Source organism: Lactuca virosa, chromosome 6 (genome assembly GCF_052849685.1).
Source record: "Lactuca virosa cultivar CGN04683 chromosome 6, Lactuca_virosa_CGN04683_v6, whole genome shotgun sequence".
NCBI lineage: Eukaryota > Viridiplantae > Streptophyta > Magnoliopsida > Asterales > Asteraceae > Lactuca > Lactuca virosa.
In genome coordinates this window covers 205,367,475-205,380,413 of record NC_136431.1, presented here as the reverse complement: position 1 = coordinate 205,380,413, position 12,939 = coordinate 205,367,475, and the positions used below count along the sequence as shown (strand labels likewise).

General features: G+C 32.8%; 2 protein-coding genes across 3 annotated transcripts; one reads left to right on the top strand and one right to left on the bottom strand.

Annotated features, from left to right (window-relative positions):
• The first annotated feature begins 240 nt into the window (after positions 1-240).
• Positions 241-3,114, top strand: LOC145122844 (NAC domain-containing protein 71-like). Of its 2 annotated transcripts, none has more exons than XM_079058415.1 (4): positions 241-806; positions 1,076-1,359; positions 2,005-2,289; positions 2,630-3,114. In XM_079058415.1, exons 1-4 carry the CDS (start codon positions 650-652, stop codon positions 2,873-2,875), a joined length of 972 nt encoding a protein of 323 aa, XP_078914541.1. In that variant the 5' UTR covers positions 241-649; the 3' UTR covers positions 2,876-3,114. The 2 variants fall into 2 exon arrangements, with proteins under 2 accessions (XP_078914541.1, XP_078914540.1); XM_079058414.1 differs by having other exon boundaries at positions 246-806; positions 2,624-3,114.
• Positions 3,115-10,257: 7,143 nt separating this feature from the next.
• On the bottom strand, positions 10,258-12,501 carry LOC145119026 (MND1-interacting protein 1-like). The gene is made up of 4 exons (XM_079054673.1): positions 12,433-12,501; positions 12,232-12,328; positions 10,954-12,113; positions 10,258-10,844 (listed from the first exon to the last, which is right to left on the bottom strand). Exons 1-4 carry the CDS (start codon positions 12,487-12,489, stop codon positions 10,407-10,409), a joined length of 1,752 nt encoding a protein of 583 aa, XP_078910799.1. The 5' UTR covers positions 12,490-12,501; the 3' UTR covers positions 10,258-10,406.
• Positions 12,502-12,939: the final 438 nt, after the last annotated feature.

Genomic DNA, 12,939 nt, shown 5'->3' with positions numbered 1-12,939 from the left:
ATAAATTACTAATTTGGAAGATGAAATTAACATGAGTAGTACATTATGCAGTAAAAATTGTAAACCAAACTCAACGGCCACCATTGAAACTTTATTGGCGGGTATAACCGTTTTCAGGTGTGAACTCGATGGTGGTTCTCGGCCCCTTCTTATGGAATTTTGTTTTTAGCTTCAGACATACCATTCACCTTTCGGTGTTTATGTTCTTTATATTCTTTAAAATAAAATCTTACACTTTTTACCCCCAAAAATGTTGTATAAAACCCATCTCCATCTGAAACTTAAACCTCCCCTCTTCTCCCATTAACAAAATTTGAATTTCTACTCCTTTTTTTGCTTCTGGGTGTTCCAAAAATCAAATCTTTTTTAGTGGGGGAGGGTGTTCGATTGTTAAGAATCCGTTGAATATTTTGAAGAAGATGATCTTGTTGAACAACGGATGCATTCTATGGAACTTGCTTGCGATTGTTGAGATAAAATTCTGTGTCGAGAAAAGTTTTTATTTTTGGATTTTTCAGATTTTCAATAGATACAATACGGATACTTAACAAAACCGATAATTTTCAACATTGTTGTTTTAAGTTTTAAGCTGCTTTTGATCTTGTTTTTGTTCTATAGTTTTTTTCTGTGAATTAATTTTTAAAAAAATATGGGAGGGGCGACATTGCCACCAGGGTTTCGGTTTCATCCAACAGATGAAGAATTAATCGGGTATTACCTTAAAAGAAAGGTCGAAGGGATTGAAATTGAACTCGAAGTGATTCCAGTTATCGAATTGTACAAGTTTGATCCATGGGAATTGCCTGGTAAGTTCGATTTTTTAAAAACAAACTTGAAGCTTTTGAATGCACGCAACCTGTTTATTTTAATGCCAAACGAAACCCATTTCATGATCACTTTGAAAAAGGATCGGTTTTTGAGCTCTTTTGGGTAAAAAAACGAATCACCCAGATCACTAAACTTTTCAGACCATAATCTTGTTGCAGAATCTTTCTTTTTATCTTTAAAGCAACAATATTGGAGTCCTTTAATCATGACATACTTTTTAATTGGTGTGTTAATTATTTAATTACAGATAAATCTTTTCTCCCAAAACGCGATATGGAGTGGTTCTTTTTTGTGCCACGTGATCGCAAGTACCCGAATGGATCGCGTACAAATAGAGCTACAAATGCGGGGTATTGGAAAGCCACAGGAAAAGATCGAAAAGTGTTTTCAAGAGATCGATCTTCTTTGGTGGGGTATCGTAAAACCCTAGTTTTTTATCGTGGTAGAGCACCATTAGGTGATCGTACGGATTGGGTGATGCATGAGTATCGATTATGTGATGATGTTTCGGGAGGTGCACCAAGTTTTCAGGTATAAATTTGTACTAAAATACACTTGTATTTTCATTATTTTATTGATTTAGATAATTCATCATCAATTTTTATCGACCATTTGTGAAAACCATTTTTCTAGTTACAAGGGTTAAAATATAGAAAAAGGCTTAGCGTATGTTTACAATTTTATCGATATAGTAACAAAACTAATAATCTTTATTGATTTAGCTACTCAATTATTATTATAATAATTATAAGATAATTGTTTTATTACTAAATCAATAAAAAAAATATGAAAGTTCATTGTATCTTTTTGTATTTTAGCCTTTACAAAATTGGTAACCGACAAAATATGGTTTTTTTTTAAGGTTAAAACAAATATAACCATTGTACTATTATTATAATAAGGAAAAAAACAGTTGAGTGGCTAAATCGCTAAATTGTGAAACGCACATTGTATTTTTCTGTATTTTAACAAATTGGTGACGGAAGAAATGGTTTCTTTAAAAGCCAAACAAGTTTATATATTGGTCTAATCATCGCAAATAGTTGTTGAGTCGCTAAATTGAATAAATAATGAAAGTATGGAATGTTTTTTTTTCTTTTGGTATTTTGCGTTATAATTAATAATTTTGTTAAAAGCTTTAGGATTAAAGAATCTAATGATGAGTTGCATTTATAGGGACCTTATGCATTGTGTCGTGTGACAAAAAAGAACGAGTCAAAAATAAGCTATGTTAATAGTGAACCGAAAACCACGGAAATTGGAAGCAGTTCTAAAGGAGTTATAAATGAGCCAATGGTTCTTCAAACAAGCACCCGTATAGGCGATGAGAGTAATTTATCAAGTCCTCTAACTTCTTATGAGAAAATTTCTACATCCGAGAACGAACCAACTTCATCAATAGGCTTCAACAATTCTTCAAGCTTTTGGGTCTCACCCGATTTGATTCTTGATTCTTCCAAGGTACAACTAACCATATTCAACTCTTAAACAGCAGCATGATATGACAAAACACAGACTCTAGAATTTTTTGACCTGCAACAAAATAGGTCCAGAAGTGATGTCAATGAGAGAAAAACTGCAATTTTTTTGTCTTGCCAGAAAAAGTTGGAACAAGTTGTGATAGATAGTTTCTCAATCTCTCGTCTACCCAAAAAAACGTAAATGTCCTCATCCTCATCATTGAAAACAAACCTAGAAAGTTTGTCCACTCATATCTAATGTAACAAATGCAACCTACAAGATTACAAAATGATCTTTAAGAATAGTATTATTAAACGTGTTTTGGGGTTTATAGGAACAGTCGAAAGGACAAGAAGGGCACTTCGGGAATTTCACAGTGAACGAGATACCACACCCGATGAGTCCATGGCAACCTAATCACCAATTTGAGATCTCACCAAGTTCATCATACTCGAATTTTACAGATGAAGTTGAACTTGTTGATGATCTAAGTCGATTTGCATACATGTCACCATATTCAGGAAACCAAAGCTTTACGGGAATATTTGGAAGTGAAGATCAGTTTCCATTTGAGTTTTATGGATGAAGTTGAATATGTAGTTTCAGGAATGCACATAAAAATGTGTTCTTAAGTTATGTTCTATATAAAGGTTGTTGATTAATTTCTAGGTGTTATTTGATGCTTTATAGTAAGAATACGAAAATACCCCTGAGCTATAATCATTTTTATCGATTGTTGCTAGGAAATGTTGTAATTGCTGCTTGTATAAGCTTCTTTTATGGAAGCCATCTACTGTGAAATACTATCTTATTGCTTGTTTTCTAGTTTTGCATATTGCGGATTTTCATTACTTTCTTGAAAAGGGGAAGACAAATAGTATCCATTTTCCTATCCTGACTCTTATATGTATGAGCCAGGGTATTGTCATTTGTATAATTTATTCTTTTATGTAAATTACCTTTTTATTAACTTTTTCTTTACGAAATTTTCAAAGACTACTTTTAGGTAAAAAAGAAAGAAAATAATACATGTTAGTAAACATAAATTTATCCACCTACAAAAACAAATGATATATTAAAAACAAAAAACAAATGGCGAGAGAAACGACGTTTGCAAGACAAAATTGCCGACATGAGATTGTATAAGACGAATTACAACACATACCCGTATTGGAGGACAATGGCGGCAACCGACTTTAAGGAAGAGAAGATAACGATGAGAAATTTTATGGTGGTTTGTGCGAGAAAATGAGAAGTAAAAGTTTCAGTGGCAAAATAAGAAAGGCAAATACTTCCGTGCACAAATAAGAAAGAGAGAAAAGCTAACTGTAGCTAACGTTTTGAAAATTAATAGTATATACTAATTTCAACATTTAGTAACAAAAGAACACTAATGGAAAATAGATAATATAGTATACTCACATCTAATACGGTTGTAATGAAAACCATATTATAAAATTAATCTAATATAAACAAATGAAGAAATATAATACGGTTAATTAGGCGTACTAGATAATATTTCCAATTAAAATTTGTATTTTTGGAATTATTAACAAACTTTAGCCTCTGCATTGACCAATGGATGTTCATTTGACGCAACGTCAAAATTGAATTGATTGTTCATTTGTATTTTTCCCATTTTGCCCCTGTAGATCGCCTTCACTCTGGTCAAGTGGCTTACTTATCAAAGCATCGATGAACGACAACATCAGCTACGAAATTGATCGCTCACACTCTCTCACTCTCTCTTGACAAACTCCATCGCCTCTCTTCACCGGCGAGCACCTCTTCAAAACTCATCGCCGATTCAAAATCGATTTCAGATTCATGTCTCTTCACCACCGATTCAAAATCGATTTCTGATTCGTCGAGTCTTCAGTATTGAACAACCAACCAGGTATTCTTTCTAATCAATTGTTTAATTAATTTCGTTATACATTAACAATTGATAGAGTTAATTTAGTGTTCAAACTGTTCATTCTACTTCATATTTGGTCATTTGATTTCCGTTTATTAGAGTACAGTGGGAACTGTATATGCGTCAAACTTAGAGCATCTCAAACCCACTCTCATTCTCCATTTTTCCCCATTCTTCTCCAACCCTTCTCCATTTATTCCCCCATTCTGGGGATATGAATAGTATTACACCAAATATGGTGTTATACTATTCATTTCTTCCAAAATGGGGGTGAACTTTGCGTTGTCGATTTTAGTCTCTCTGTTATATTTTTATACATTTCTAGTTCATTTTTACCTACTAATTATAATTTAAATATAATATTTAATACTTATAATATTTTGTTATATATTACATTATATTAATTAATTATAAATATAAAGTTTATTTTTTGTTCATCAAATTCATATAAAAATTTAAATACATATTGAAATTTTAAAAAACGATAACGTATTTTACAAAAACTTATAATTAAAACATATATTACAAACACGATAACATATGCTATTAAACATGTAGTTAACCTATATATTACAATAATAATCTAATAAAAACCAACAAGTGACAATACTATTATTTATTTATTAATATTTATTTAAAAGTGTATATGTGTAATATTTCTATAAATGCATGTATAATATTTATTTATAAGTTTATTATAAATATAATCGTTTGTATTAAATATTAATGTAGTTAAAAAAATATAGATTATATATTTGTTAAAACTAAATTAGTAGAGGGGTGTGTTTGACAATCTATGTAAGTTGGAATAATGTAATATACTAGGAATATACTTTTTGGGGGTAAAAATGGGGAAAAAATGGAGTAGGGTTGGAGATGAAACACTATTTGCCCCATTTTTTACTCCATTTTTTGGGGAAAAAATGGAGGTGAGTTCGAGATGGTCTTACGTTTCTTCCTCTGGTTCGTTCTTTGCAGCTCAAGTTCCTCACCCTCATCTCCGGTCTTCATCAGAAAACCTTCCGCAACTATTTCCCATGTCGTCTGCTTCATCTCTGCACATTTCAATAACGATTCCAATCTCCTCAGCTTCAAATCCCCTCTCCTTTAGCGACATTTGTTCAATTGGATTTTCTGAGAGAAAGAAGGTGTTCATTCTTAACTTTGTTCCTAATTTTTGGATTTTCTTAGCTTCATTTTACATGACCCGTAGAAAATTTTGGGTTTTAGCTTCATGTTTTCACCGTGGTTTGAATATAACCTATGTCTTTTTATAAATTGAAATAAGTAATTGAAACGAACAAACTGATGCCAAACTAAGATTGGTATGAATCTACGTATGTGCTAGATAATAATAATTGATTATATTGATTAGGAACTAGAGTATTCTCATTCTAATGATTTTTTAAGGATAATGAGATTGGTGTTACATCTGCCACTAGCTTTGATATCCTTATCCGGTTTGATTTAGGTTAAAATTATTAAAATGGAGATTGTTGTTGGTAATTTGGTATAGACCCCTTGGGGTTAACTTTGTTTATCTTAGTGCATAACTAAAATTTGACTGTTGATTTGAACATTCTAGAACTGAATGATGACTATGGTTTCATGAATAATGCAGGAGCATCCAAAATAATCGGAGTTTTGTTCATAGAATCATGTGTTCATCAAAAGAGCCACCAGAAGAGAAACAGGGCTCACATCAAAAGCATCTGAATAACTAAAGATGTGGTCAACAATCATCATAGTGGAAGCTACTAAAATGTGGAAGATAGCAGCTTCTATGCCTTGTCTTAGAGTTAATTCTGGTTAAGTTAAAGCTGGTAATGTTGGCAGGTAAATTTTTATCGAACATCTATAACACGAGAGATTTTTGGTGGAATTTTTCATTAAAAAACTTAAAATGAAAAATCTCTTTTTATCTCCACAATAGAAACATTATTTTAGTTTGTTATTTGTGGGACCCTTGTATATGTTGTCTATATACAATTGGTTGAAAACCCATGGATCCACCAAATCATTGAAAGCTTGTTAATTAACAAACTCTTTGAAAAAGTTCATCCAATAACTTCAATTTTCTTGAGTTTTTTTTTACATGAAAAAAGCTCCTATTGTGATGTTCATATTAACTAGTTATTTGGTTTCATTTCATACCCTTTTTTTGAGTAAATATTAGATATGCTCAATAAATTTGGAACCAGTTAACAGGGTGAAGGTTATCTTTAATTAATATACATTAACAGAGAAAATGGCGTGTTTAAAAAGAAACTTATTATTTTCGTGAACAAAAGTTAATCTATATTATAGCAATTTTTTTAAAGGTTGTGTTCAAAATAAACAACTCATTTTGATATTTCCATTTGTACACTATACTTGAGAGTATTACTTTATTGGAAGATCATAAACACATCCATAAGATACTTATGCTTTTGTTTTGATGAAACAGTATAGTTTTTTTTATTAAAGTAAAAAACTAAAAATACACATTTGATATATAAGAAATAGGGAATATTATGACCATAACTATAGCATGCCACCGACGTTATCTTTTTTAATGCACCTTGTGTGCAAGATTTTTTCTAAGGCATTGTACTTTTTCAAAATGTACCATTTATAACATCGTACTTTCAATTTTTCTTTTTGTATTTTAGACATTATCCTTTGAAAAATTTATCAACTACTTTGTATTTTGTAGAGAGATTGATCCTTCGGTCACAACTCACATGGGAGGGACAACGAGTTTTTGACATCATTATAAATGTTGATAACATGTTTCTAGAGATTAATATTGTCAAAATGAGTGGAGATATTAATAGTGCTCTTGTGCTAAATACAACAGTCCATGTTAGCGGGAGGAGTTTGACAATAATTTTGCAGCTTGTAAAAGGTAGTCATACCATAATCAGTGCCATAGAGACCATAGAGATCTTTGAAATTGTCAGAGCTGATGCCAAAATTTCAATTGTTTAAAACATTTCTTGGAATTTGAAGCTTTGAAAATGATTCTAATGAAGTAAAAATTATTTCTTTATGTTGTAGTAAAAGCTTTGCAGAAGTTGAACGGTACATTGGGTCTTCCTTTTCGTTTCAGTTGGAATGGTGATCCATGTGTTCCACAAAAGCATCCATGGAGTGGAATTGGGTGATGAGTAAGGCAGGAATGTCAACCTTTTTATTTATCTTTTTTTAATTGGTCACAAATGTCAACCGTCACAAAAAGGACAAAAAAAGAGGTGCAATAAGCTACCCTCTCGCGGTGGCCATACCGCAACACAACAATGGAGGTCGGTGTTGTGTGCAACACACACTGTTGTGCCACCTTGGCCACCGCAACGTGCAGTTTTAGGTGTACCGTGTAGCCTCATGTAACACCTCGATTTACCATGTATGAAAGTAGCAACCAAATATTAAGTGGTGCAATAAAATATTTAATAGTAAAAAGAATAACCTAAAACCCATATTTTACACAATGCTCGTATTTTTTTTGAATACCGACATTCAAAGAATATTTACTTGATTATATGTTATTTTGGTTACAAACATGGGTTAGATTAACACTTTATTTTTATAGAAAAATTTACCATCCGAAAAAAAAAGTAGTTAGGAGATTTTATAAGTGGCAACATGTTATTGGTTGATTGCCATGTTTATAGGGTCAAATCAGTATATTCTAAGAATAAAAATTTGATTATCGGTCTCATTGAAATCTTTTGTTCTACAATTTCTTCTGCATATTAGGATCAATTGGCTACATTTCGTGCACTACATTGTCCTAGTATGCTTGCAAAACTGAAGTTATGCCCCATAGAAAATAGGAGAGACAAACATAAATATCATGTCTACATGAAACCTTGATTGAAAAAATCGCATTTCAAGATGAAAGATATTAACACTTAAGAAATTACGACTTCATCAATATAATGTCATTCAATATATAACCACAATCTTCGAATTCGCAAACAAAAGTTAATTTTACATAATGTTTTAGTAATTATAAAGTTACCCTAAACTACAAAAAAACATAGCCATGATTTGTTAGCATTAGGTGATTTGATTCACACTCCATGTTCTCATAAATATTTACTATCCAAATAGTGAAAAGGCTTAAACAATTAGAAGATTTTCTATGTGGCAACATACTAGAGGGTGATTGTCCCTTTTATTAAATACTCTCTAAGAATAAATATTTGGTTATCAATCTCATTGATATCTTGTATTCTACAGTTTCTTATCCACATTATGATCACTTGGCTACATGTTGGTGATTTTAGTGTCACCATGTCATTTTAAGTAACTAGAACTAACATGCGAGCTAAGGGGCTTCATAGTTTGTACTCTAATATGTGTACGGGGTTGTGCGGAGTGCACGCATGTATAAGATCGAATTAGAAGCCGGTTCGACGACTAGTCGAGGGTCTGGGGGCAGCGTCCCCGGGTCTGGGGTTTCCAAAGGTTCAGCGCCCCTTTGGCGGGGTCTAGCGGCAGCGCCCCTAGCGGGGTCCAAGGGGCAGAGCCCCTGGCTGGGGCCCCAAAACCTCACCGAATTTTACATATGGGACCTTAGTGGAAAATTCAATTTCTTGATGGTGTTTATGGTAAAACTAACGAAACTCGTTAGTTTTAGTAACCCTAAATCCTCATTAAATCCGGATTAACATCACTTGCTTCCAAAGCAACTAATGACGGCCCAACCTAATAAAACCCTAATATCGTTTATTATATAAACGGCTCTTCTTTTCAGAAGAGGGTGACGATCTTAAGCTCTCGTTTGATCATACTTTCACAGAATCCTCTAGCATATTGGCTTACGATTTTCGTGCCTAGAATCGTGAGTGTCCACTTGGATTATCCTAGGCTGAATTTCTTGTAACCCAGGCATAGGGTAGAAATATCAGTTCGAAAAGTGATATCACGATCCAAGTCGGTATCCAGATCTCCACTACAAACCCTAAATTTCCCAACACTACATTCCGTGCACTACATGACCTAGTATGTTTAAGGAACTGCAAAACAGAAGTTATGCCCCATAGCAAACAAGAGAAACATAAATATCATGTATACATGAAACCTTGATGGAAAAAATCGCATATCTAAATGAAAGATATTAACGCTTAACAAATTGCAAACCACATTCTATATATAACCGAAATCTTCAAATTCACAAACAAAAGAGAATTTTGCATAATGATGTAGAAAATATAATGTTACCCTAAGTTACAAAAGACGTAGCCAAGATTTGTTAGTATTGGGTGAATTGATTCACACTCCATGTTCGGAGAAAAATATTTACGATCCGAAAAGAAAAAAAGACTGAAAACATTATGAGATTCTCTATGTGGAAACATGCTATTGTGTGATTGTCCCATTTATGAGGTCAAATAATGCTCTTTGAATAAATATTTGATTATCAATTTCATCGACATCTTGTGTTCGACAGTTTCTTCTGCATATTATGACAACTTGGCTAGATTTCGTGCACTAACCCAACCTATATGCTTGAGGAACTGCAAAACTTAATTTATACCCCATAGCAAATAGAAGAAACAAACATAAATCTCATGTCTACTTGATTGAAAAAATCGCATTTCAAGATGAAAGATATGAACGCTTAACAATTTGCGACTTCATCAATAATAACACGTTCTATATATAACCATATATAATCAGAATCTTCAAATCCACAAACAAAAAGAAAATAATGTTTGTACAAAATACAAAGTTATCCTAAATTACAAAAAACATAGACAATATTTGTTACCATGACCATACTATAATTACACAAAATTAAATGCATTTTGCAAAACCTAAAACTTGTTCAAAAAGTAATTTAACAAAGACTTTTTCTTTCTAATTAGATTGTTACTTTCTCATAAAACTTGTTCAAAAAGTAATTTAACAAAGACTTTTTCTTTCTAATTAGATTGTTACTTTCTCATAGTTGAGAAAAAAAAATGTGGTTATCTAGTAGTAAATCACACTCCCATTTTTTTATTATTTTTTTGAACATCCCTTTTTCAATAGCATATTAAGTAATTCGACAAAAGAAAAACTTGCACCACAACATATACTCTAATTCTTACTATTAAGTCAAAACTTGCACAACATAAATCCTAATTCTTACTATTAAGTCAATAAAACACACAAATCTTCACCACTATAAACCTATTGTTCACAACACAACAACACTAAAAATCCAAAACTAAGAACTTCCACCAAAAACACGAACCCTCTGTTCAATCGCAACCCCACAAGTTGGACATTCATCCTTCTTAAGACCCTCATTGCAATCACCACAAACTACTTCATGAGCACATGGTAAAAAAATCACAGAAACTTCATTTTCACCACATATTACACATTCATGGTCAACTTCATCATCGCTTTCATCACCTTCAAAGTGGGTCCCAAAAAGACTAGTCCAATAATGATCCGGGTCAGTCAAAGATTTGACCCTTGAGAGTTCTTGTTCGAGTCTTTGTATGTCATCTTTTTGGCATTTCAAATCCAAATCAATTCTTGCATGTAATGATTCGTTTATTCTTTTGTTGTCTGATATGGTTTGTTCTTTGAGAATCATTTCTTGTTCTACACGTGCAAGAGCGTGTTTTTTGGATTCCTGTTCCTCCCTCCATTTTTCCTGTTTTAGAAAGATTGAAATGAAAAGTAGATTAAAGATTTAGAAAAGCTACCATATATATGTACAATAATGATAACATATAACAAGAATAGAAAGAAAATGAAAATACCTCGGATGTTTTTTTAGATGCTTCAACTTGAATCATTTCTTCTTCCATCTCCATGAGCTTCTGTTTCTCAGATGTAATATCTTCCTCCAACTTACCCTTTTGTTTCTCCCATGCCAAAATCTTCTTGAGATGCTTCTTCTCCCTTTTACCAGATTCAACAATTGAAGTCACAGACTCAGAAGCACTCAACTTTGAAGCCATAATTTCAGCTCTAATTTCTGAATTCTCGATTTCAAGAAAACTCATTAACATTAATGCATGATCATATTCTATATTTAATGCCCTCAAAGCCATTTCTGCATCAATCAGACTCTTCATGGTGGGGTGATCAATATCAAGAGGTGACTTCTGCTTCTTAGTCCATTCCTTATCCTCCTTTTCCATTCTTAACTTCTTTAACTTATTGCGATCTTCACACAACCTTTTTGCTGCTTGCAGAGCTTTCTCATCAGCCCACTTCTTTTTTTCCTTGATCTGTGTATCAAGATCCTTAATTTCTTTCATTAAACTCATAAGTATCTCATCATTTGGATCCAAATCATTGAATTTTTTCAAGATACTTTTGGTAGATGTTTGATTCTTCATACACAAACCTTCAAGACTTACCTTACTATCTTTTACAACTGCAATTGAAGAATCTCCATCCAAGCTTCTGTACTCTGCAGCTAAAAAGTCTGCATTATCTTTTAAAAGGACAAGCATTGATGGAGTGGGCTCTGACCAAATTGGATGCTGATCATCCATTTGTGGATTAACACCATCGCCATCATCATTAGAGATTTTTGATGAGCTGACACGAACTGCATTAAGGTCAGACACGAGTAACCAACACATGGCGTCCCTTCTGCTCATAAATGGATAACTTTTCCTCAACCAACATAATAAAGAACTGAGTGTAGCTTCTCTCAACAACTTCAGATTAGCAAACACTTCCTCGGTGCTAACAAATTTATCATTGCATCCACTATCGTCAGTACTCAGATATATCTGGGCGTTATGCAGAATGTTAGTCAATGGATCCATTTTCCCATGACAGTGTCCATTCCTCAATACAGCTTCTAAAACAGCATGCTCATCATAACCTGATGAAACAAGCTGGGAAATAGCCTTGATGTACAAAAGCTCTATTTTTTTCAAAATAGAGTCTTCCAGTTGCTCATCTGTATAATGATCCAACGTTTCATCATCAGAATTAGGGTTTAAAATTAGGGGTTTGCGCCGATTCGTTAAACCCAAATCGGAAACCCATCGGAATTAAAGAAGAATCGGGATCACTACCTGATGGTGTAACCGATGCATCGGGATCAGGTTCCGGAGGCTGACACATCCGATTGGGGTGAACCCGTCGTCCTTTAATACCTGTGCTCATTAGCTCCTACAAAAACACATCGAAATTTATACAATGATTTCATTGTCATCAACAAAATCATATAGCTGTTAGATCTAACCATACAGAAAAGATCGATTATGCAAACTTACAAGTGCAATTCGTCGTTTGAAAGTGGAGGATCGACGATTCAAAAGAAGAGAGAGCATGCAGAATGGTTCGTAAGGGACGCAATAGAGAAGCATGAAATGAGTGGAATTATTCTGAACATATATGAAGAATTCTTTTTTCCAGAGTAGTAGTTTAAGTAATTAGATTACTGTTGTTATGGGAAGTAGTAACATACTCAATAAACATTGTACGTTTTCTGAATTTAGCAAATTTGACCCTGAGAAAGTAAAGCCTGATAAGGCCAATTGTATTTATTAGCCAATTAATGATCCAAATGTAATAATGGATCGTAGTATGTGATATTTATAAAATTATCATGGATTCTGAAAATCATACTATGGATTCTGAAAATCAGTAAAAATGAAGAGTTGATTATAAAGATTACTTATTACTATATTTTTTAGAATTTCATACGTTGTATTAATTTTTAAAAGTTTATTTGGTAAAAATTATAATGAAGGTTGTAACAACTGCTTCTTGATCTTTGA